The 25,692-nt window shown below is 38.4% G+C and overlaps 2 protein-coding genes across 2 annotated transcripts in view; both read right to left on the bottom strand.

Annotated features, from left to right (window-relative positions):
* The window catches only part of LOC137007334 (E3 ubiquitin-protein ligase rnf213-beta-like), a 34,336-nt gene extending 18,562 nt beyond the window's left edge, over positions 1-15,774 (bottom strand). The window contains exons 1-25 of the mRNA XM_067368671.1: positions 15,653-15,774; positions 14,154-14,878; positions 13,881-14,036; positions 13,548-13,714; positions 13,186-13,460; positions 12,842-13,086; positions 12,410-12,613; positions 12,091-12,310; positions 11,937-11,992; positions 11,674-11,836; positions 11,458-11,601; positions 11,201-11,299; positions 10,995-11,123; positions 10,654-10,813; positions 9,518-9,685; positions 8,964-9,113; positions 7,805-8,421; positions 7,551-7,713; positions 7,243-7,460; positions 6,320-6,463; positions 6,048-6,200; positions 4,683-5,862; positions 4,350-4,534; positions 4,053-4,202; positions 56-3,952 (exon numbers count right to left, since the gene is read on the bottom strand). Coding sequence (XP_067224772.1) covers positions 56-3,952; positions 4,053-4,202; positions 4,350-4,534; positions 4,683-5,862; positions 6,048-6,200; positions 6,320-6,463; positions 7,243-7,460; positions 7,551-7,713; positions 7,805-8,421; positions 8,964-9,113; positions 9,518-9,685; positions 10,654-10,813; positions 10,995-11,123; positions 11,201-11,299; positions 11,458-11,601; positions 11,674-11,836; positions 11,937-11,992; positions 12,091-12,310; positions 12,410-12,613; positions 12,842-13,086; positions 13,186-13,460; positions 13,548-13,714; positions 13,881-14,036; positions 14,154-14,851 — 9,741 coding nt within the window. The 5' untranslated portion in view covers positions 14,852-14,878; positions 15,653-15,774. The remainder of the gene's footprint in view (positions 1-55; positions 3,953-4,052; positions 4,203-4,349; positions 4,535-4,682; positions 5,863-6,047; positions 6,201-6,319; positions 6,464-7,242; positions 7,461-7,550; positions 7,714-7,804; positions 8,422-8,963; positions 9,114-9,517; positions 9,686-10,653; positions 10,814-10,994; positions 11,124-11,200; positions 11,300-11,457; positions 11,602-11,673; positions 11,837-11,936; positions 11,993-12,090; positions 12,311-12,409; positions 12,614-12,841; positions 13,087-13,185; positions 13,461-13,547; positions 13,715-13,880; positions 14,037-14,153; positions 14,879-15,652) is intronic.
* Positions 15,775-16,520: 746 nt separating this feature from the next.
* Positions 16,521-21,353, bottom strand: dnai2a (dynein, axonemal, intermediate chain 2a). The gene is made up of 10 exons (XM_067368722.1): positions 21,296-21,353; positions 20,983-21,122; positions 20,696-20,809; positions 20,391-20,530; positions 20,117-20,248; positions 19,824-20,038; positions 17,913-18,048; positions 17,670-17,816; positions 17,247-17,467; positions 16,521-16,647 (listed from the first exon to the last, which is right to left on the bottom strand). Exons 1-9 carry the CDS (start codon positions 21,337-21,339, stop codon positions 17,285-17,287), a joined length of 1,251 nt encoding a protein of 416 aa, XP_067224823.1. The 5' UTR covers positions 21,340-21,353; the 3' UTR covers positions 16,521-16,647; positions 17,247-17,284.
* Between the last annotated feature and the right edge of the window lie 4,339 nt (positions 21,354-25,692).

Below are 25,692 nucleotides of genomic sequence, written 5' to 3'. Positions count from 1 at the left end.
TCCCTTAAAGTCTTAGGATAAGTATATCTATTGTCTTTCATCTGCTAAACATTACCTCTAAGAATCTGCTCTTGTCCTGATTGGTTTTGTTCAGATGGTTGTCTAATAGGTCTCTGAGAGATTGATGGCTTTGTTGATTGAAATACATTCTCTGAAGTTTGTCTTTCTCCTGATTTCCGAATTCGGAATACTTCAATCTAAGTACGGAGTCGGGTGTGGAACAATTCAAGAGAAAACATTTGGCAGTTTCATAGGCCCCCTCTTCCTCGTCCAAGGTTTTGTTTGACTCCATGCTGTCTCTTGCCTCAACATCAACAGGATCTTCATCCATTTTCACAGGACCAGAAGCATCTCCTTGAGTCACAATTTCATCATGAACCTCTGCATCCTGTACCTCGTTGTCAACTTCCATTGAGGCATCACCTTGTGCCTCATCAAGGAATTTGTTGATTTCCTCTTGAGACTCTATCATATCTTCATCAGTGTGATGAGCCTCACTCTCCTCTTTTTTCATGCATATGTCCTTTGCCACATTCATGTCAGATCCCTCTTCACTTGGTTCACTGATTTCATTCTTGTAAATGGGAATGCAGTGGAGTTCATCATTTTGAGTAGTTTTGTCATGGCTCATTTTTTGTATTTTTTCTAAAGCCTGCAGGAGTGCACTGGCACAAGCATCGCCATGGAAACCAGCAAAGGCATCTGATAAACTGAAATTTGCTTCAGTAGATTCAGATTGCTGAACTTTTGAGAACTCCTGGACCCACTGTTTGAGTTTTCCCAAAACTCTGTGCTGCCAAGGAGTCAAATCTGTACTCCTATCAACTTTGTGTTTCTCCAGTCTGTTTTTAAGAGGAACAGGAAACTTCCAGTAGACTTTTTCCTGGTCTTCCACCACAACTAGTCTGAAGTCTTTGTGAACTCGACACTTTACTCTATGTGAACCAAGTCCCAAGTCAACATATTGCTGTCCACTGAAGTACACATAGTATTGATTCAAAGCATCGTACAGGCTTTCATACAGATTAAGGAGATTCAAAAGGATGACAGTTCGACCTGTCTCCATGCATGCCTTTATTCTACTCACATTGCGGCATATCTGGGCATACTCCTGGTCTTTTGGAAATCCTGATCCAAAGACAATTTCTGGGCGTGTATAGTTCTCCTTGGAAAAAATATGATGTTGGATTATGTGTAAGGCAGCATTGTTAGTTGTGAGCAAAAGAAGGTATCGACATTCTTTGTCACTGTGGTGGTTAAGATTTTGTTCAATCATTTTCAATGTACTTGGCCTTTGGACATCTTGAATGTTTTGAAAGATTTCACAAAAGTAATCAAGTGGATCAAAATCATCCCTTTGTCCACTGAAGTTTCTCAACACAGCCTCTGCTAACTCGCTGTCATGTGGCTCTTGATCTGAATTGCTGACTGTTGCAAAAAGCATTTTTATCAAGCTATAATAATCTCGGAGTCCAAAGAACTGCTCACTGTCACCTTTACAGATGTTTAGGAAGCTTTTTGCCAACTTTGGCAGAAGGTGCTTGATTTTGAGAAGAACGGTGTCGGAGGATGAGCAGATGCCTTCAGCTGTCTCCACTAACTCTTTCTCACTTGGGTCCCAACGGGACACAAAAATACCCCTGTTCATTTTTGCTGGATCGAGAGCCCAGTTTGAGATTCCAACAAATCCAACCTTCATGTATGGTTCTGGGTTGTCACTGTCTATGCATCCATCCTCTAGAAGAGGATGCAAAGTCTTCAATGGCATCTGAGGAGAGTCCTCTGCAAGTCCTATTTCGTCCAGTACAACTACTGACACATACTCTTCTAAGTTCTTATCCTTTTGGAAACGGGCACAGTTCCGGAAAGTTCCAATGATTCCTTCAGGGCTTGAGTGAGGACTGCACTGAAAAGACACCATATGAACCTCCTTGAGTTTCTTGAATAATTCACAGTGAGAGGCCTGACGCTGCATTGCATCTGCTACAACAGTCTTAGCAAGAGATTTTGAGCTCCCCGGCTTGCCAACCAGAAAAAGTGGAATTCTCAACTCAATGCAGACCACCATAAGGAAGACATTCTCTTTCAAGGCCAGATTTTTGGCAATCGTGTTTCTTGTTTGGATTTTCTCAAGAAAAAAATCTTGGCATGAAGTGATCTCCTGCTCCAGTGACACTTTAGAGCTGAATTGATCAGGAAAGAATTTGCTGATAGTCCTTAGGTATGGACTTTTGTTTTCAAGTGATGGGTAATAGCAAACACTGACTGCAAGTACCAAGCATTTCAAGATCATCTGCTCAATTTCAATCAAGCGGGAATTTGCAAAAAGTTCATCTCTGTGGTTGTAAAACCAAATCAGGACACCCATTGATCTCTCCACATCCCTAAGGCTTACAAAGCTGCATTCATCTGCTTGGCTACGCATGTATCTCTGAGAGGCAGCCAAAACGTTTGTGATCACACTCTGGCATGCTAGGGGCAATCTATGATGTCTAATTTGTTTTTGCACAATCTGACGAATGTAAGAGAGTTCAGCTGAATTACTTAACTGTCCAAAATCCCATACCAGAGGTACCATGCTTGGGGGTAAAGGGTGCACACGGTACACAAGCTGTCTCATGGGAACTTTACCAAGGCGATCTTCAGTTTCCTCAGCTTTCACCCTGTATCCTAGACCAGCTTGCTCCAAACGATTAATCATGTTGGGTGTGTGTCTCCTATATGGATTGCAGGCAGCAATTATTTTCAGACCAGAGTTTTTCTTTAGAGGGTATCCCTGTACAGTTTTGTCACATAGCACTTCCTTAATGGCAAAGATTGCTTCGGTTGTGTTGGCTTCATCAAAAAACAAAACTGTGTCAAGTTTATATTTTTGCCAATTGTTCTGAGCAAGTTCTTCTGCTTCCCGCACCTTCCTATAGATGATCTCAGAAGTAGTACCTCCATGAACTTTGACTAATTTCATGTTTTCAACATCTCTGCCTTCACGTTGCAGATCACAGAGAAAGCGCACAAGCCGCGTTTTCCCACAGCCAGTTTCTCCCATGATGATCACAGGAATCTCACATCTGAATCGCATATGAATAGCCAACATCTTCATTACATTGTCAGTAGTGAGTTCATAAGTAGAATCTGGATCAAACTGTCCTTTTTCCCAGCCTTTTTTGGCACCAACAACAATGGAAATTCTTCGTATCTTGTCTTCTCTGGACAGGTCATCAAAGTCCTCAGAAAGGTTAATTCTTTGTCGCTCAATGTCTGAAAAGAGCTCTTGTGTCATCACATTTTCCATTAACACTTTGCCACTTTTTGGATCGACTGCATTAAGAATTGTCCCCCTTTTCTTCACGTGGAATCCTAAGAAAGACATGGTGAGATGATCAGCATTGAAAAATATGTATGGGTGAGATTCATTTTCCCATCGTTTTCGAATAGATAGGATGTCTTCTTCATCTTCATTCTCAGAGAAAAAGGAGGAGCTCTGGTCAGAGATGTCAATGGAAGGAGAGGCAAAGTCTCGAGCCATGTGAATCATGAATTTTACAATGAAGTTCTTAAAGCCACTTAAATTGTCAGCAAGGAAGTCTGGATCACAGAACAAGGAATTCTCACAGTCTTTAAGCTGCAGGTTAAGAAACCAAGTAAAGTGCTTCAATTCTGCCCATGATGGGTCCTTCAAGCCATAGTTTGACAAAAGGTGATGGAGACAGTCAGCTGGATCACCTTCTACAGAATGAGCCTGATAATTGAAGTGATCCAAGTTCAAATTCATGTTGAATCTCTTTAAGTATTGGTAGGGTCTCTGAATGTCTTCACTTTCAAACTCTCCAATATCCATCAGTGGATCCAAAGACGTGTACCCCCTTTGTTTTCTCATGATCTCTAAAGCCTTGATATCTTTAGGGGGCCGGCAGAAGATAGTAGGCAGTGTTTGCAAAAACCCATGGGTTGTCTGTAAAAACACAGAAATACAGTATTACAGGTTAGTGACACAATTAAAATGTTTTAATTATGACTTCAGGAGAAAAAAAATGGCAAAGCAAAAATTCTACCTCTATTTGGGTTTGACTCTTTTGACCTCGCTGAAGTACTTCAATTGCCACTAAGTGAGCTGTATTTCTCCTCCATATAGTTCCCTTGCGGTCACTAAGACATCCTAAAATTAGCACTTTGAACAGGAATTCCTCCAAGCCATGACGCACCTGTAGAGCCAAGAAATCCATTAATAACTATCCAAAATGTAAAAGGAAATGTAGTGAGACAGAATGTTTTTAGTCACCCACAAATAGTATATAAACGTGCATGTTATGATATAACAAAAATTATTAAGATATTTTTGCACAACATACAGCTGCAGCATCAATGTGCAACAGCACAGGGTCCTGCTCTCTCAGTGGAGCTAGTCTCTCAGACAGAGTTTGGACAAATCCATCCATGTCAACGTAAGGCTCAATGAGTCTGATTGTTAGAAAGGCAGCTGTTGGAACCTCTCCTCTGAACTGCTCAAAAAGACGCTTGACATACAGAGACTTTCCTGCAACAAAAGTAGGAAGAAATTCCAAAGATAGAACAGTATCAGCATGTCTAGTCTTGTCTACAGAAAAATATTGTTACCTTATTTAAAGTCAAGCAATTTTGAATTTATTTTGACTTATATAATATATAGTATATTCTATGCTTACCAACAGCTGGACGTTCAGATGCAATCATCCAGACAGAGAGGTCCCTTGGATAGACTTTTGAGTGAGTGACCAGCTCAGACGGTATATGGAAGTGATGGCGAATGTAAATTTTTATTCTTTCTGCAGATATACTCGGACCAGTTTGCACCTTATAGTTGCTGAAGAAGGAAGGAACATATCTATCCTGGTTTACAGGGCAGACCATCACTAGACGGTAATGAGGTCCTGCACACTGTTCTTGCGTCTCAAAGTATTCCACCAGTGCCACGCTCACATCATAGGTCAGTGATCCTGGATTGACCAGAGTGTAAATCTTCTTATGGCTGCTTGCAGTACCCTGTATTCCCAGGCATCGGCGGAGGAAGATTTCCACCTCCTCTTTAGTTGTCCCCTCTTGGCACATTAATACCTCATCAGTTGTTGGAAGAGGTTCCTGTGGACTCTCTGCATAAAAAGACAGAGTGGTGCTAATCAGTTCCCCATCAGAGCATTGGACAAGGTTCGGCCTTCCCTCTTGTAGAATAGGAGGCATCTTGCGTTTGATGTGCATTTGATTCATGGCAGAGAGATTGGAGAGAAACCGCCCAAGTATTTCAACATCCACATGGTGGGTAAGGTATTCGGACATGTTCTCCTTAAATTTCTTCCACAGGTCCTCCAAGCATTCCATTCCAACATGTTGTAAAGGCAGGCCAAATTCACTATTTGGTTCTGATTCCTCTGCCATGTCACATTGAAACACATATTCAGTCTCAGTTGCTTTTTCAAAGGCCTCTCTGATCTCATTTAAGGTACAGTCTGATTTAATAGGAGTCAAAAGATGCCACATTTGTTGAGGCACAGGTTTCCTTCTGATAGTTACACTGTTGATCCATTCGCAAAGATAGACCACTTGCTCTGAAGTGTAATGATTCAGTGCGTAGTACTGAGAGCGCATCTTAGCCAAGTGGCTACACCAGTCTTTATGGAAGTCCTCCAGGGAGCGACAAAGCTTTTCAAGTTCCTCTACAACCTCACCCTGATATACAACACACTTGCTTAAAAGGGAAAAGCTAACTTGAATGCAGTGTTGATCTTGGTGGTTGCATGCTATCTGTGCTCCCCAGTTTCGGAAGAGAATATTACCCGATGTGCGCAACTGCAGGAGGATGTGGCCCAACCTTTGTACTCCTTCAAAAACCTACAGGATGAAAACAGAGGTAAATTTCTAAAAAGCAAATATCCATTTCCTTAAAAAAAATGATTCAAATAGAGAGATGTAACATGGTAATATCTGGTCTTTTATTGTGAATTTATGTTTTCAGACATCATTACTTTAATATTTTTTGCAAAATGTTTCTGGACAATTGTGATAATGGACCCAACCTGAGTAAACTTGTTGACTTGATCCCTTCCATGCTCCCCTTTAGATGACATCAACATGAGCTTATTCTGGAGCTCTAAGAGTTCATTAAGATTGTATGTCTTTGCTTCTTTGTTCTTCGTCACTTTCACATGAAAGACATTCTCCAAACATGTCTACAAACATATCACAACTTACTGTTACTAAACAGGTACTCTGTTTTGTAGAATATTTTCAAGGCCACAGACCATTTGTATTTTAGGCATTGAACATTTTTACACTAGTGTCTACTTACTTTCCCACTGAAATCTTCAGGCCAGCCCACATGATACACGCCTCCAGTGTTGATAGCTAAGGCCAAGGACAAAGACGATTGCTCTACAGAGCCATGAGTATCCCTTAAACCTTTTAGCCAATCCAACCACCTATTGGAGTCTATCTGTATACAAGATTTATAGATATAGATATATCGTCAACACTTCATTAAAACCATGTACAGTATGGATATGTTTCATGATAGTGAATAAATTGCCTTAAAAATAAGCAGAATTCGGCACCTATTTATTGGAAGATTAGAGGCATACAGAACAATTTAAAATAATTATTATAGTAGAAAACAAAATAAAAAAGGTATACATTTACTCATTTAGCAGTATCCAAAGCAATCTATAATAAGATGCCAAGTTAAAAATACACGTTAATAAAAGTCACGTGATTTGAGCAGTTTGACACGCGATCCGAATCATGGTTCGACACGCTGATTTATAACACTCTGAAGCTTCCTGAAGCAGTGTTTTTGAAATTGGCCATATAGTATAAGTCATTATTTAGTTGTTTTGGCGCACCAAAAATATTCTTGTCACTTTATAATATTAATATTGAACCACTGTACTCACACGAACTGATTTAAATATGTTTTTAGTACATTAATGGATCTTGAGAGAGCAAATGTCATTGTTGACTATATGGAGGCCTCACTGAGCCATCGGATTTCAACAAAAATATCTTAATTTGCATTCCGAAGATTAACGAAGGTCTTATGGGTGTGGAATGGCATGAGGGTGAATAATTAATGACATTATTTTCATTTTTGGGTGAACTAAACTTTTAAGCTAAATACAAGGTAAAATTAAAAAGGAACAAGAAAAACAAGATTTTTCAATAAATAGGAGTTTGAGTAAGTGCCATTTTATGAATTAGGTGTTTACAGAAACTAACCAGCTTATCCAGGAGTTTCTCATCTTTGTCAAGGGTGTCCCATACTTGCTTAGCATATTCCATAAACTCTTCAAATCCTGCATTTTCTGATAGTGAGTAAAGCAAAGGGCCATAGCCCATCACAGCAGTTTCAAAACTGGCTAGCCTATCAATGTCTGCATCATTCTCTCCAGCAGAAATTGTGGCCAGTTCCATAAAGACTTTAAGGTCCCTTAAACCTGGATGAAATAAAAAGTAAATTGACAGAAATGTACTGAATATGAAGACTTTTTCCACAATATAAAACAGATAAATCTTTAAAATCTTACTTGGAATTTGTGTTTTGACCCATTTTATCAGAGTATCACTTTCCAAGAATGCCTTCAGACAGGCTGTGTGCTGCCTTCGTTTGATATCTGCCAGCTTTTTCCTGGCTCTGATGAGATCCTCACTCAGTGAACCCAGAGTGTTTTGTTTGAATGAGTCATCTCTCTATATATAAAACAGAAAAATGCTCACAAATCAAAACAAAAACACATACATACTAAAGTTAATGCGATCACAATAAAGACTGGTCTCTTACCACTTGAGTCAGGCAATGTATATGCCTGAAGTCTCCTTGTAATCCCAGTCTATCTTTTATTTTCAGTATGACTTCAGCAGATTCCGCAGCATGGTTAAGGCGTCTATATTCCTGAATCTGATTAAGACGATGCTCTGGCCAGTTCTCCTCGAGAGAAAGATGGGTTTTCAGCATACTGGCCATCAAAGTGAACTCTTTCTTTAGACGATCTCCTTCACCCTGATCCCCACACCACTTCAAAGCCTGGTCCACCTCTTTAAAACAAGTTTCTCCAATTGCAATCCGTTCACCAAGGTCGAGGAAGTCAGTAAGACAAGGCTTCCAGATTCTTTCACAGACTTCAGTGAAGTCTAGAGACAAAAGCTGAGGACCAGGCATTAAATATTCTGTTGCCTTTTCTCGCCATAAATGTAGAAGAATGTTGCTGGTTTTCACTTCATACATCTCCCGTGCCATGTTTTGGACTTGCGGATTAGAAGTGAAGAATAACACTTGTCTCGTGTTGTTTTTATTGAGATCATTTTTGGAGAAATATGTTTGCACTTCAACCAGTTTGTCGAGTGTTTCCTCCTGAAGGTTGGTTTTGAGCATGTCTTCAAGGGAAGAAACCTCTGGTACTGGTGTGCCCACATGGCAGGAATGAAAAACACAATTTTATTATAAAATTCTTCAGAAAGCTTCATAAAAATCTTGACACATGTATCCTATGACAGGGTATTTCAAAGTGGGGTCCACAAAAAAATTATTGAGATAAAACTTTTTTTATATGTTTAATGCCTTTAGTGTAAAAACATTTACCAAATTTGACATTATCATTCTGCTATCTAAAGACTTCTCAGAAATCATAAGATTAATCATGATTTTTATTTTATTGACAGCTTTAAATTGTAACAGTAATAAAACAAAGAAATAAAAGAAATAAAAACAAATCTGTATATAATTTTGTGAAGAAAAATAAATTACTTAATACAAAGTAAATTTTTTTCAGAAAATATTTTAATAGGTTGCTTTATAATATCACACATTTTTCAGACACAGTATAAATTGGTCTTTCATCTTCATAGTTTAAGAAGGGGGTCCCTCACAAGGGATACATTATATTTGGGGGTCCTTGACAACAAAAAGTTTGAAAACCACTTTCCTAAGATACGTTCCTTACCATCTATGACATCTTCAATCTTCCCCAGCATATTTATAAAGTTGGTCATGTACTCCTTCTGTTGCTCAAAAGCTTTCAAGTCATCTTCTCTTTGACTGAGTAGCTCTGACACATTGATTGAGATATTCTCTTCTTTCTTGTTGCTCTTATCTAAAGACAAAATAAACAAAAGTAAACAAAAAAATGAATTACCTGATGCCTAATGAAGCCTCTTAAGTAATAATGATAACAGAAATTAAATGAATAAAGGGTTGTTCACACCAAGAACCATAACTATAAAGATAACTATAATGATATCTATATTAGCATCATTTGCCACTTCAAATCCTCGTACTCTTTAAAAGCTATGTGGATTCTAATTGGCTGTCAATAGTTTTATCGTTCATCAGCTCTAAAAATCAGCTGATATCATTCTGAAAGTGAATCCAATGATATTATGAATGTGTGTCATAATAGTTGAGGTGTGGATTTCCCTATTATCATTGAATTGGAATGATTAGTTATAGTTATTGTTATAGATATTGTCCTTAGTGTGAATGGCCCTTAAGACTTACACTGGTTGTAAAGCCTCTGAAATTCAGTCTTATATTTAAAGATGGTCTTAAGGTGGCCAAGGGGTAAATTTCCCTGGCAAAGACTCTGAATCAGACAACCCAAGAATGACTGACTATTTGCTATTAAACGACTGGCATCATCTTCTAACTTCCACTGATTCCATTTGTCTGTGAAAATGAAACAGAAGCCACAATGTTAATGAACTGCTGCCCATACTGTACAATTTCTTAAAGGGTTAGTTCACCCAAAAATGAAAATTATGTCATTAATGACTCACCCTCATGTCGTTCCAAACCCATAAGACCTCCGTTCATCTTCGGAACACAGTTTAAGATATTTTAGATTTAGTCCAAGAGCTTTCTGTCCCTCCATTGAAAATGTATGTACAGTATACTGTCCATGTCCAGAAAGGTAATAAAAACATCATCAAAGTATTGAAAATACATTTTGGTCCAAAAATAACAAAAACTAAGACTTTATTCAGCATTGTCTTCTCTTCCGGGTCTGTTGGCGTTGGTAATTCACTTTTACGTCGTTGTTTTTGGCGATTAGGACATCCGCGACATGCACACTTACACACCATTTGAAAAAACTATAGCAATACCAAAATACAAACAATGTAGAATAGCTTGAATACAGCGTGCGTCTCCCTCAGACTGTAAACGAAGCTTGGACGCACTAGATAACACGTCAGCAGCGTCTTACATCAGCAGCGTCACTGCAGAGTCGTGAACCCGGATTGACAACAGACCCGGAAGAGAATACAATGCTGAATAAAGTCGTAGTTTTTGTTATTTTTTGACCAAAATGTATTTTTGATGCTTCAAAAAATTCTAACTAACCCACTGATGTCACATGGACTACTTTGATGATGTTTTTATTACCTTTCTGGACATGGACAGTATACCGTACATACATTTTCAATGGAGGGACAGAAAGCTCTCAGACTAAATCTAAATCGTGTTCCGAAGATGAACGGAGGTCTTACGGGTTTGGAACGACATGAGGGTGCGTCATTAATGACATAATTTTCATTTTTGGGTGAACTAACCCTTTAAATTGTGTCCAAGTGTTCTTTCACTAAATATTCAAATTGTTTTTAAGCCATGAATCTTGTAAGACCCAGTCAGTGTACCTCGAGACAAAAGGAAGTTGATTGCTGATTGTGGGTCCAGTAGACGACCTTCATGATTCTCCTCAAAGTGAGCTGCTGACTCCACAATAATGGACGACATGACAGACCATGAAATGGTCTTGGAAAAGACACGGCGTAAAAGGTCTCCTTCCTTCCTTGCCTGCAAGAAGGTGACAAAAAGACAAAAAAATTAAAAATTACAAAAAGGTACCAGAACAAGTTGTACAAGAAATTACAAACACACCAATCTACCTAATATTCTGTAAAGATAAAAAAAGTGAGTAAGTGATACTATAGTGCAAAACTGAATAAACAACATGTTTTTTTCAAGGTGACAATACCTGACACTGATTCTTAATAGCAGCCTCACACGACTCTTTGAAACAAGACTGAAGGTTTGCATGACTGTTCTCGATAGCCTTTGCTGTCGTCTCCAGACAGTACACAACAATCTTGTCAGAATCAGAGTTCTGAAAAACAAAAGGAGGATTGTGACATACAGTATCTGCAATTCCAATGTGCTTCTAAAATAAGGTTTATATCTTACCTGGGACACTCTCCGTCTCAGGTCTCGGGCTAATAAATCCATCCAGTTTTCAGAGATGCCTGGTATTGAACACTCAATCCCATACAAATCATTCCACAACTACAAAGAAGAATATATCAAACCAAAAATTACCATTTTATAGATCCAGCCACTTGACAAGTTCAAGGTCAAGATCTCTGACCTGCAGATTTGCATAGCACAATTCGACTGTGGCTTAAGACCTTCATGTAGTTGATTAGTTGTGCTGATTACTACACCTGTATTTCACTAGGGTAAGTGAATCCGGAGGTATGCATCAGAGGATTGCGGAGCAGCCCATCTCTCCACTTAGTGAAATCCCTTTGAATGTCATTAAGATTGGACAAAAGCTGATTGTGCTTTTCTTTCATTTCCTCACCACCCTGCAAAATGAAATGATTTGCTTCAAGAGACAGAATACCATGACTGACAAAAAGACCTAAATGATACAGTACCTTTGAAAACTTCTCATGGAGAATTTCAGCCATTTTTAGCAAGAGCTGGAAAGAGAGCACTGTGACTTTGTATTGTGGGACAAATCGAGCAATCTTGCAAGCGCTCTTGTAAACATTTATGCAACAGTGAAGGATTAAGTCCGATGACTTTGACTCCATGATTCTGTTGATTAAAGAAATTCTGCATTAATACCTGCCCAATATCATAGTTTTACGAACAGGATAAATGTTCCATGAATCCCACATGTAATGAACTTCCTTACCGTCCTCTGTCCTCCTCAACCCTCTTCAATAAGAGGTTCAGGACCTTTTCAGTTGCCTGCCATTTAAAAAAACAAACACTGGTTGGTATTAAAGTGTTCTCTCTGTGCCAAATGTAAAACCTGTAGAGCAAGCTATGTGCTCTTAATCAAATACCTCCAGATTTTTTTCTGTGCGGTTGGGATCAGTGTCTGCCTTTTGTTCAGTCTCCTTCATTCTGCACATCAGGCTCTGGATCAGGAGTTCAGGATGACTTCCGGTCATCTGGGCAAAATCAGGGACGTCCTCAAATGCCACGATGGAAAGCCAGCTTTTCAACAAGTAAGGCTTATCTTTGGTCATTGGTAAGTGATCTTTGATCAGTTGAAGGACCATCCTACAAAATTAAGATCAACAAATCTCACTCATATCTATGTTCAAGTCATCATGAAATTTTGAAAACTAAAAGTGCTCCTCTAAAAGTATTCGGACAAACCTCCTTTTGTCAGGGAGTCCTCTAATTCTCTCCCTAAAAGATGGATAATCTATGTTTTCAAGCCCCGCCCATGTCTGTTCATTCATAGCTGAGCCTGGATCTGACTTTTCCCCTGGCTTTCTCAATAAATGAAGGACAGGAACAAGTAAAACTACTTCAGAGATCAGCTTCCTTGAGCATTGGTTCATCAGTCCCATCACAGTACTGCAAAGAAACCAAAGTTATGATGATTATTGTGGTGTCTTTAAAGACATGCCCATTCAAAATGTAAGAAATAAATAAGTATTCAGTAGGAAAGTATTTGCTTTATATGGTACTTTAGGGGAAACAGATAGAAAAACAGATTTTGTAAGTCTGCTAAATGCATAAATGTAAATGCTGATAAAATAAAATTCTATAAAACCACAGATTTGTCCAATAATCCTTACTCACAAGTCAATTGAAGGTATGGCTGTTAGAGTTGTTTGCATCTCTCCAAGAGAAGCAGTCCTTTCAAAAACAACATGGCAGAGTTTGCCCCAGTCTTTTGTGCTGATATCCACACCACAGCCACAGCACACCTTGAACACCGAGAGGGCCACTTCCAAAGATCTGATCACAGTTGAACTGTCTGAAGTTTTCCCTCCAGATTCTCCTTTTAAAATCCAACTCAGTCTTTCAGACATCAGTTCAGAGACCTAAAACAAAGAGGGCAGATCTATAGTCCTTCTGCTGTTTTTGGATAGTCTTGTACTTGTCTATAAAGTGGAACAAAGCTACAGAAAGCTCACACCTACGTTTATTTGAGAGGGGAAGAGATTCACCGGAAATTGCAAACGACTCATGACTGACTGAAAACCTTTTTTGTAACTCCTCAGGTGTTCAATAAGTGTCTTGTTGTCTTCATTTTTAAATGACCCCCATTTCCGAAATACTCTTTCCAGCAGCGCTTGAGCAGAGGTCTCCCAGCCTTTGCAAATTTCTTTTTGTTCATTCTGAAACAACCAGCCTGACACTTTTTCTGTAATCGATCTTGAACTTGAACTTATATAACCTTCATAAAGGTGCAGTTCTTGAGAGGAAATGAAATCACAGATCAGGAATAACATATATAATGTACAATGAATTACCAAAAAACCCATTCAACATTTTTCAGTACCTTTCACTGTATTGTCGGTGGGGATGAAAACACATCTTAATGCTATTTCCTTAATGGAGCCATGTCGATTCTGCACTGCATATGTGTATTGTATTGGAACACCCCTTTCAATGTATTTCCAAACTGAAAATGTTGCTTCAATCAAATAGCCTTCCTGTCGTAGACCCCTATGCAACAGAAAATAACATGATAGTAAAAAACACTGACACTTTACAACAAAAAGTTCACACATAACTTTTACATAAGTTACATAATCTTTCACAATTTATATTGTATTTGCTATCTATAGGCTATAAAATATATGTTGTCATTATACATTAATGAGACACTTACAAAAAATGTGTAATTTGTAGTTTAAAGCTTTCATTCCCAGTAAGGAGCAAAAGGGAGTTCTGTTGTTGGTTAAATCTGAATCTTTTGTCCAGAACAGCATAAATGTAGAAAGTGAACGCCGGCTGTTCAGCTGGAGCCCTCACTGGGGAAGGATTTCTATGAAAAAATAAAACATTGTTTAAATAATTGTTTCAACAATAAGAGGTCATATAATGTATCTGTTTAGGTCAAACAGTTGATATGATAAGTGTATTACATTATAATGTTGCAAACCTTCTTTTTCTATCGACCTGATCTGCTGGGGTCTGATTCTTCTCCTCTTTAGTTTCTTTAGTCTTTCCTGCTGCAGTAGCCGCTGCATATGATTTTGTCTCTTCTGTTCCTGACTTGAGTTTAGTGTCTTTTTGTGAATCTCCTTTTGAATGTTTTTCACTTGTGTCTTTGTCTTTCTGATCATCTCCATCTTGTTCTCTGCAACCTTCCGATAGTTTGGTCTTTTCTTTTGTCTCCTTCGTAGGTTCCCTTGATTCACTCATTCTCTTTTTCTTCCTCTCAACACTTTCCTTTTCTCCATCACTTTCTTTTCCTTCATTCTTTGTCAGCACAGTTCCATCCTCCATCCTAACATCTTCAGGACTGAGGTCTGTTGGCTGTGACATTTCTGTGGTCTCAGTGTTGCCACTGATCTCTGTTTGTGTCTGCTGTGTTGCATGACTGACAGTCTCTGTCTGAGTCTCCTTGTTTTCCAAACTAGCGCTTGTTTGAGTCTGAGCCTCTTTGCTCAGCGGCTCAGACTCTGTTGTTGCGTCCGTGCTGTGCCGTCCATGGCCTCTGGATCTGGATCGGCTTGAGCGACTCGTATGCTTACCTTTCGGTTGGTTACCTTTTGATGTGCTGCCATCTCTTTTTTGGGATCCCTTCTTCTGTTCACCTGCCTTTCCTTTAGCTCCACTCTTTCTATTCCTTGGCATTTCTACCTTCTTACAGCTTGTGGCTGCCTGGTTGTTGCAAAAGAGGCTCAAAGGTCAAAGATCCTCAAATATAAAGATTTTGTAAATATGCATGTAATATATAGGCTATATATGGTACAAGAGGACTAAAGGAACACCTTAGTGCTTTTCACAGAAAGAGAAAAGTTTTTATTGAACAATGATCAACTCATTTTGTCAGAATACATATATATATATATATATGCATGCATTTTTTAAATGAAAATTCAGCATGGTTTTACCATACTACCACTACTCAGAAATAAGGGAGGTACGTTACTGCTGCTGTAGTGTAGTGCCATAGTTCGCCACAGAAACTATTGTCTAATCATGGTAGTGAGGAGCCATACATGATTTTGCCTGTGATTATTATGGTCTGGCTGCAAAAACGTCAGTTAAAATATGGTTACTATATGTTTACTAATGACTTTAAAAATCACAAGGAATCACAGAACACAGAAGTGACTGTCACGGCAATCTTCTCAAATTCATAGCAATGTTTTATCCACAGTGCATCCTCGGCATAATCGCATAACCATCTCTGTTCACCAATAACAACTTCCTCATAACTTATCTTAGGCTTCCTTTATCAGAAACGATACTGTCTGCCTCACATATTTATCGAAAAGGGAAATGTTAAAAAATGAGTAAATACAGTTGTTTGGCAAATTTAAGTGAAATATAAACTTAAATACTGCATATTATGAACCACAAAACTCTGCGAGAATCGTTTAGAACGAACCGAGAGGATGCCTAGATTAACAACAAAATATAATGACATACCTAAATTGGCTTCGTAAAAAGTTGACAGATGCATGTTTTGGAGAGTCCCTCTCCCTGAACAGTCTACACTCCAGTCAGTAAACCGAACTGTTCTGCAGTTCCCCTCTCTTCGCTTCTTATTACATTCGCTACATGACTTTCGGTTTCGTTTCGCCAGCTGGTTTCTACACACAGGCCGTTCCCTCATCATCACAACGAACGAAATCAAGCGACTCATGAATATTAATTAGATCCTCAAGCTGACGTTGCTTGACCATCTTAACATTTCATTATTGCAATATTTGAAATAATAATAATAATAAGTATTATTATTAAACGGTATTAATACAAAAACGTTCTAATAACTCAGTGTTGTGATAATTATTGTATAATCGCTTATAATAGTTATTTCTGTAATTATTTATTTTTTACGATTGAAGAATAGTGAACTTCAAAAGGATCAAGATGGGGCTCTGCTTCTGGGTTATTTCATGCTGAAAGATGGATTAATATTTCATCCTCACAGCCACAAACTTAGAGATGGTTCACTTTACAAGAAATAAAGCTAAGGTGTGTTATACAATGCTAAAGCGAGTGTACCCTCTGTTTTCAAAGTTATTTAATGTAGTTCATTTATGCATTAATTTATGGAGGCATAATTTCACATCAGGGTCTTAAAATTGCAATAACTTGCACATATAACACTTATTTATCTGTTATCAAGTGTGATGAGTTTTTACTAAAAATAAATACTGAGAGATTAAAAGAGACTTTCACATTTAAAATGTAATTTTCAGGCTTGTCTTAACCTTATACCAGAGTTCATACAGTATGTGTACAAAAGTTATGACCTTCAAAAAATAAATGTTCAACAAACTGGTGTGGAGTAGAAAGAGCAGCCATCTTGGATGCTTGTTTCAATTTATTTTAGACAGAACTGATTTAAAGTCTATTTGCACTTGCAAAAACTTCGGCACACCTTGTGTTCTACTTGGATGTCTCCACACACTGTCTTCCTGCAGGGGACAAGAAACAGCCTTAGAAAACATAGATCCAAAACTTTGAGACCAGCCAAACTACACTTCTTTTGTAGTTTGGTATATATGAATGATTATTGACATATATTTGACATGAAATATTATTTACAGTGAAACAGTTAAAGATTATAATTAAGAATGAAACTCAACCAAGTAAAAACAGTTTAAGTTTAGCATATATAACAGAGGCAAGCTAGTAAGAGCAGTGCATGTAAACCTCACTCCCCTGGCCTCAAGAGGCACGCTGGCGACTGACGCTAGAGACTGTGGTCTTTGACGTCCATGTTAGCGTACTCACCTCCCATGCCGGAGATGCCAGTTTCAAATCCCGCTTGGAGCAGGTCGACTAGGACCAATTAAACTGGTGCCGTGACCCGGATGGGAGTGAGGTTTAGGTGGGTGAGTGTAATGGAGGCAATGTAGTAAGAGCTGTCCCTGTAAATCTCAGTCCCCTGGGCTCAAAAGGCACATTAGGGACTGCAGTCTTTAGCGTCCTCGTTAGCGCGCCCCCCTCCCATGCAGGAGATGCCGATTTAATTCCCACTCAGAGTGGGTCGAGTAGGGCAAGTTATACATACAGATAGCATTCTCTATTCCCGACCTTCTCTCATTCTCCTCATCCTATTTTTTTTTTCTCTGCTTCCACACTCTCATAAAACTCCATCTCTGTACAGGCCAGCAGTTCCTCTAGGTCTTCCTTTTCCTCCTCATCCTCTTTGGAGCAGCTAAGTTTCATTTGATGCCTCTCTCTGTACTGAGATTCCAGACTCTTCGCTTTCCTGGTCTCCAAGTCAAATATCTAAAATGAAGCACAAATACACTCCAACAGTTTAGTGTACATCAGGACGACTAAAATATATTTTGTTTTAGAATCATATATATTTTAAATGAACAGTTAATAAATAAATATTCTGTCATCATTTAGTCTTATTTCACGTCAATATGAATATTAAAGAGTGGATGTGTTTTCATATGTGAAGGAAGGTGTATTTGTGTCTCACCTCTGAGACCAAGGCCTTCTCATTGTTCTTCAGTGTGAACAGGCTTGGTGGCATCTTCAGCAGTTTGACGGTTCCCAGCTGAGATCCACAGCACACCAAACAGCCTTCATTTTGTACACGGATGCTGTACAAAGCTTCGTCACAAACCTGTGAGGAAAAACAAACAAACAGTATAAACAAATAACAATTACATATTTAAGTGGAAGACATTCTCAGTACGAAAAGGAGATGTTTAGGACTGACTTTGAGACTGAGAGTAGGGTCCTTCCGTTTAAACAGTATGTCCCACACATCCAAGGTCCCGTCCATCTTCACCGTAAAGAAGACAGCGGGTCTGACTGGACTCCAACAGGCATCTAACAGATAAGTCATGTGATTTCTGTAGAAACAGATTAGAAATATTGGCACCTTTTTGACTCTTCAGACATTTTTATTGGTATATTAAATGTACTTAATTTATTGAATACATTAAATTAATTAAGCATAGTTAATTTTGTTTCCAGAAGTTATTTTCTGTATTACAGGGGCTTTATTATAGAGTCATCCTATCTGTGTAGTAATCATGGTAATCTCTTTTAGGAAATAGAATAGAAATAGAAATTTCTTCTTCTTCTTCTTTTTTTTTTTTAAATCCTTTCGATAAGACAGCACCACACACATGACCACCATTGCATCAAGCCTTCCCTCAGGTATTTTTTTTTGAAGGTCACTATTGTGCTCTGTATGCATATCAAAGTTGACATGAAAAATGCAAAAAAAAAAATAATAAAATGTTTATTATTATTATTATTATTATTATTTAAAATGATCCTTTACAGAAGAGAGCACCCCACACATGACCACCATCGCACCAAGCCTTCCTCATGTATCTTTGAAAAAAATTTTGTGGGTGAAAAATAGCCACTTAAAAGGTGGCCAATCACTGTTGTGCTCTGTATGCATATCAGAGTTGATATGTAAAAAGGCAACACACACACACAATGTAGAAGTCTTTAAATTTATATTGTTATAAATTATATTAAACGGCCGTCTCAAAATTAAAATATATATATATATGCCTGTTGGGCATAAAACCAGTCTGGTCCTGATGAATTATTGAACAAATGTACTTTTTCAGTCCGTTTGCAAAAATTTTAGTTCTAATCTTAGATTCAATGGGAATGAGAGAAATCAGAAGACATCTGCAGTCTTTTAGAATTAGTTCAATTTTAATATAATAATAACAACAGTTTAATTAATTTAAATACTTTTTAAAAATCAATTCAAATATAATTAAAGTCATCCTGTGGCCCCCTGGTTGAGAACCAATGACTTAAGGTGCGTTCACACTTGTCATGTTTGGTTCGATTAAAACGAACCCTGGTGCGATTGCTCGGTTAGCGCGGTTCATTTGAACATATGTGAACGCTGCCATCCGAACCCTGTTGCGCACCAAACAAGCGGACCGAGACCGCTCAAAAGATGGGTCTCTGTCCGCTTTCAAACGAACTCTGGTGCGGTTTGTATGATATATGAACGCAACACGGACCAAAGACATGTAAACGAACCAAAAACAGGAAGTAGAGACCCTAAAAAGGACAGAATCCTCACGCATGTCGGTATTTCTTGTCATAGTCGCGAGTTTGCCCATCACAGGCATCAGACGCACGTCTCCACGCAGCAGATCATTTGTGTGTGTGTGACGGATGGATTCCCGCCGCTGTTTTGACTACTTTGCACATTTTATAAGCTCTTCACGAGTTCCCAGCTGGCCAAAATACCATCACATGCAGGCTACGCACACACAACAAGCATATTTACCTCAGCAAACAGCATTGTTTTGGATTTTCGGTAAGTTCCGTCTCAAAATAGGCAATACGTCATAAAATCCGACCAATCAGGTTGTGAACGTGTCCCTATGCCTTTAGGTTCGGTATCTTTTGGTTTGGTGATAAAATTGCCAATCTGAGCGCTAATCGGACCAGGACTAAATGTTTTTTTTTTTCTTCTTTGGTCCGGACCAAATGAACCAAACAAACCGAACTACAAGTGTGAATGCACCCCTAAAAGTATAGTTGATCCAAATTTAAATCACACAAAGTAAAATAAAATTCATGTGAGAGGTATAAATGCTGCTCTCTCAGTATTTCAGAACAACAACACAGAGGTTCTTACTTGGTCGACATGATGGAGCTCTCAGTGATGTCCTCCGACCAGATGCGGGCGGTCCAATCAGCCACGGTCAAGAAGTTCTTCGGAAAGAAGGGATTCCTCTGCAAGGCGTAAATGGGGCCACTGTGTCCGCGGTATGTGCATACAATCGGGTCGTTTTGGGTTTCTAACTTGCGACTGCACGAGACCACAACCCCCTGCTCTGTGCCCACCATAAACTTGGCCTTGCGTAATCAAAAGCCAAAAAAATCTTAACATGAGTTTCCACAAAGCAATGGGCCACACAAAATGAGAACTGCTCTTACCATAGTGTTCTCAAATTCCATGGAGACTGCACCAAGGGCACTGTCACGGTTTCCCTTCTTAGTGGGGTCCAGCACAAGCTGCTTGGTGGGCTCACTCATCTTTCGAATGTCCCAGAGCTGTACCTGGTGTCATACAGATACTTCTTTGAGTTTACAGTATATAATAGGAATAATTTGAAGGGTTTATTATAGCTGTCCAGTTCAAAAATGTGCTGTGAAAAATTGGTGGCTAATTTAATTGCTTGTAGACTGTTGTGTCACAAACCTGACCATCTGTAGAAGCTGAGAAAACTTCAGTGCATATCCTTGACGGCCACCAGATGACCTTGTAGACAGGATCTCTATGGCTATGCACAGTGGAAGATTTCTGTACTGGCTGACTGCCACTCCGTGTGTCCCAATAGCCTGGAAATAGGGAAAACTCTCTGACTATAGAGGACAGTTAAGACATCTAAATAGCACATAAACAGTAGACCGTAAGGACTGCATTTCTGAGCTTGAGTGTGTCAGATGGACTGAAGAAGCCACATCTGCCTTATATAACCATTAATGTTCATAATGAAAACACACTAATATCTCCATTGTAGCTTCCCCCAACAAGGATGTGAAAATCTGTGGGATTGTACTCCAGACAAAGAAGTGGAGATGCAGGTTTCAGAGTCATCTCTGGTTTCATGTTGTTTTCTATAGGTGGGAATAAATAAATAAATAAATAAATATATTACCAAGAGTGCCATGTTTGCCAGAATAAGTGATATATATATATGTGTGTGTGTGTGTGTGTGTGTGTGTGTGTGTGTGTGTGTGTGTGTGTGTGTGTGTGTGTGTGTGTGTGTATTTGTGTGTGCATGACACACCAGTGTTCCATATATATGAGTTAAAGCTCATATTTTTAGGTGCTCTCTGCTCCAGGCAACAGTAGGCAACAGCTACTCTATGATTTTCGATTGGGTTCCAGGACAAACCGGTGGCTGCACGCTTATCTTTATTTGGGTCTCTAGAGAAAATCATATTGCGTTTTAGTTACTTTAGTGGCACAGAAATTACACACTGCGTCTGTCTGTCTGTCTGTCTGTCTATCTATCTATCCACCTTCCTACCATCTATCTAGGCATTTGAGACCCTTCATGTCTAAATAAGTTGTCCATGTGTTCTAATGCGTGTGCTCACCTGAACACAGTGATGGTTCTTGCTGATGGCTTGCCCTTCACCATCCTCGTAGGTTTATAATTTTTAAAGTAGATGTCACGTTTGCTCTGCATGACATTGTGTTCCGAGACCTGCAGCAGACAGGAAGACAACACTCAGATTCATCATGAACTCTAGTGAGGACCCTGAGGGTACTACTTACTGCATCTGTGAGATTTAGTTTAGATTTAAAGAGCAGAAGAAAAAGATGGGGCTAAAAACTGAGACCAAATCCAAATTCAATTAAATTATCTCCCTGCTGTCTTAAAGGACTTAAAATGAAAAATCATTCATTCTTTATTCTCACATTGTTCCAGCTTCCAAAACCATGTGAGCTTCTTTCTTCCATTGAACACAAAAGTCCTAAAGATAGTAATTTATCTATGCAATTGCACTGTCAATGTCTATGCAATTACAATGAATGGTACAGCTACAGCTTCAAAAGGATGCAAAAGCACCATAAAAGTATAAAAGAATCATAAAAATAATGCATCTGTCTAATCGCATGGGTTTGAAACAACATGATGGAGGACAGACCTATTCCTATGAACTATTCCTTAAACACTTTACAGTTCCTGACATACTGCTAAAATATTTTTATGGTAACTGTGGTTGTGTGTTGGGACTCACGCTAGCAATTTCCATAACCGTGTGCTGATAACAGACATCCTTCTGCACTTTCTTCTTGTAGCGGGTAGTCGCCTCATTGTCATCCGCATTGATCGTTTTTGGCCATCCCCCCTCTACATGGTTTATTCCATGTTGCACTGGCTCAGAGTCATTTTCAGTCTCTGCGTTCACCTGAACAGGTCAAACAGACATTTTCATGTCTCCACCATGTCGTAATATCCTGGATAAAATATTAAACTCAAAGAGGGTGGAAATATATCTTGAATTAAGTTTATTTTTGCATCTCATTGATAGTTTATGCTTAAAATGCTTTTATGCTTAAAAAAAAAAACAGCAAATGGGGCAAGAAAAAAGTATTTTTTTTATTTATTTATTGGTTTTACATATAATCTCAGACAGCAACATAGTGTGGCCCAGATCCGGCCCACATCTGGTACATGTGGATCGACACTATGGTGCTGTCAGGGATGATTAAGAGAATAATTTTGCATGTAATTTATAATAAAAAACAAAACAGTCCTATTTGACCAGTCTCACTGCTGTTCACATCTCTCACCTCATTCTGTGACACTTGTGTAATTGTGTGCCTAGAATTACAGATGTCTTACTGTTAGGTCGGTGGCCAGAGCTGGGTCAGGCGGCATGTCTTCATGCGCCTCAGTACTTTCTGAAAAGTCACATGACTCACTGCACTCGATGTCCATTTTGAAAGCTAAAGGGAAAGAAATGGGAAATAGGGCCAAATAATATTATTTAATTCTGTGATGTTGATTTGTTTCTATTTTTTAACAAATGAGATAAAAAAAATGATTTATTAAATAAAAACTATTTTAAAAAATAAGTTTGTTTACGCCCTCACGTAGGCCTTCTGGAAATGTTGTTTGGATGGTCAGTCAGACTCCTTCGAAATTTCTTCTCTAACTTCTGCTCTTTATTTCCACAGAGTTTAAAGATACCGCATGCCAAAAATGACCCATAAAACAGACGTTGGTAGCAGGACTGTCCAGAGATTGTGTGGACTGTCTGCTAAACGTCTGCTTTAGGAAACACACTGAAAGGTTTAGGTTTAGTTGTTCGTTCAAATACCGCCACTAGAGAGCGGTAAACACTAACGTTACACGCCTCATTTATTAAAAACTGCTGTCTCAGCAAACATGGCACAATTAAATCTAAAACTTACTCAGTCTCGTCTTATTTTTTGTTTGACTTATGTTTTTATCCACACATTTCTGTAATTATTGAGATCTAACCTTTTTAAGATATTTTAAGTTTGAAAATCTGCCGTTGACTTACCTTGACAGATGACTCAAAATATAACCGACAGTGATAACGTCATTCTAAAAAAGAAACACAAAAAACATCTACACTTTGTGCCAGAGGAATCCCATTATTTTTGTCAAAGAAGTGTGAATTTAAGCAATTTTTAAGTTAAGTTGTTTTATATAGGTATTGAATTCGAGTAAATAGTACTACTGTAGATAATACGTGTCTCATGAATATTAATTAGACTACGCTGACATCTGGGCCAACCATGGCGAACATACAACCTAATTAATATTCATTAGCCAATTTATTACCATAGCATAAAATGGTTTATTAACGTTTGTAAAGAAGCAGGCGAGTCTTTGTAAAACACCACTGACTACTGTACGAACATAATTTTTTAATAATGTTGAATAATGAACTGAACTACAGAAAATACAGAACAGAATACAACAAATGTTTTTTGATGAGGTAGGGTTATTATAAGCTACCATTGCTCATCATAACATTATTTTGTCACAAAAGAGTAAAGCCTGACATTGACACATTGTAAGTCTAAATATTCCACACACAAAAAAACGTACATGAGAAACTTAATATATGATGTAATGTATTGAGACATAAAACACATAGATTTTTTATCTAGATACAACAGAATTAATGTACAATAAATATTGTCTTATGTATAAAGGGTATCAATACCCTAAACTTGTGAATTATCAGGTTTCTTAACTCTTCGCACCACCACCTTGTTCCTGCGTCCCTGTCTTGTGCCATGAGGCTCAGCTGGATTTCCCTCTCCTTCAGGAGGTGGGCGCTCCGCTCGAGGAGGTGAGTGACTCCTGCCGGTTCGGGCTTCATCCACAAACAACTCTATGCCCTCAAATTTTGTGGTCAGCTCTGCTAGTCTCTCTTTCAAGGAGTTAAATTCCTTGTAGAGGTCATTTAGGGCTTCAGATAATGGCTGAATCCTGAAAAGGCCACAATAAATGGGGTAAGTTTTCCACCAGATCTAATGGTTATTACAAAGTAACTTTTCTTTTTCTGGTTTTCTTCTCTTTAGCAAATGTTCCAGTTGTACACACAGAGCCATTTACCGTACCTTCCATAGTCTGGTAGCACTGTGCTGTGATCATTCAGGAGAAGGTCTTTGACTTGGGTCATGATGGCATATTTCCAGTTATCCAACACTAAGGTGAGATTGGCACATCCTCTCAAGTTCACCTTCTCAGCTAACAAATGGAAATGGAGACTTTTGATTTTTGTTTACACATTTGCAGTTATTAATTCATTTAAATAAAAATGCACTGTTCTTAGATACTTCACAATATAATTAGCATCAATTATATAAGCTTTTAAAGGATATAGCTTTATTGTACATATTCAGTATTTCACCTTCAACTTTGTAGTCCCACTCTAAACTCTGTCTTGTGCTTTTCTGAGCAGCTCCCATGGAGAGCATGAAAAGTAACGGTATGAGACAATTCATTCCTGTGTTAATGAAAAAATTCACATGATCACACACATTTATGATTGTTTACACTGGATTATGGAATTAAATTTTGCGAAATTACTATTTTATTGCTAGAAAAGAAGTGCTTACCTGAGATGGGTCTGGTTATGTCTTATAAGCCAATGAAATAAAAAATATTTATCATAAAATATTGGCAAAATGTGTCTTTCTGGCTTTATATATATTCATCCCAACCCAATCCCGCCCACTGGTTAGGGTTGTGTCTAAAAGTGGAGTTATATTTCAGTTTCCGTGTCACACCCTCTTTTATAAGACAAAATAGCTTATAAATGAAGGACACATCTGCATTTTTAATCTATATTCAATATAGCTACCCAACAATTTAATTCGATACACAAGCAAATCTCTAGCAATCTAAACAAGGTCATGCAAACATCCCTGGAAACATCTGAGAAAACAATGCTACTAGTAATGGTAAAGGAATAATATATAACATATAATATAAAACAACTATATAAAACTATTTAATTGCTAAATTAAACCATATTACAAATATGACGTATAAGGTTTCCATGCCTACCTATTTTCACTGGTGTGGATTTGTTCACACATGTCCACATCAGCTAAAATCATACTGACAGCGACCACAGCGTGCCAATCACGTCTTCCGAAGTTCAAAGGTATAAACAACATGGCAGAAGTCTCTTGAGGATCTACAACTATCCCATAAAACTGGTCATTACTTCTGTGGAGAGAAGGATAGAGAGAGATAAAGAGTTAAGTTGAGAAGACTCGATGGGATCCAGATGTGTCTGGTTTCCCAGATTTAACTTCAGAGAACTTCAGGTAAGATGTTTGATGTCAAGTTCACTCTACCTCAGCATTCCAGCGACTCATCTGCCACACACATGAGGTCCTCATGGAGGTAAAACTTCAGGTCTATTCTTCAACAATTGTTAAGAAACAAAAATTGACCTAGCCATTTTTTAGGGGCAGATGTGGCCTAATGGTT

Source organism: Chanodichthys erythropterus, chromosome 19 (genome assembly GCF_024489055.1).
Source record: "Chanodichthys erythropterus isolate Z2021 chromosome 19, ASM2448905v1, whole genome shotgun sequence".
In the NCBI taxonomy this organism is placed as follows: Eukaryota; Metazoa; Chordata; class Actinopteri; order Cypriniformes; family Xenocyprididae; genus Chanodichthys; species Chanodichthys erythropterus.
This window is presented reverse-complemented; position numbering and strand designations above follow the sequence as displayed.

Bases quoted from the DNA above. Each gene is read 5' to 3' on its own strand.
- dnai2a (XM_067368722.1), bottom strand. From the start codon at position 21,339: ATGGTGAAGGGCAAGCCATCAGCAAGAACCATCACTGTGTTCAG. The intron at 21,123-21,295 runs GTGAGCACACGC...GATTTTCTCTAG, and splicing joins AGAACCATCACTGTGTTCAG to AGACCCAAATAAAGATAAGC. The intron at 20,249-20,390 runs GTTTGTGACACA...GTATGACACCAG, and splicing joins CAGCTTCTACAGATGGTCAG to GTACAGCTCTGGGACATTCG.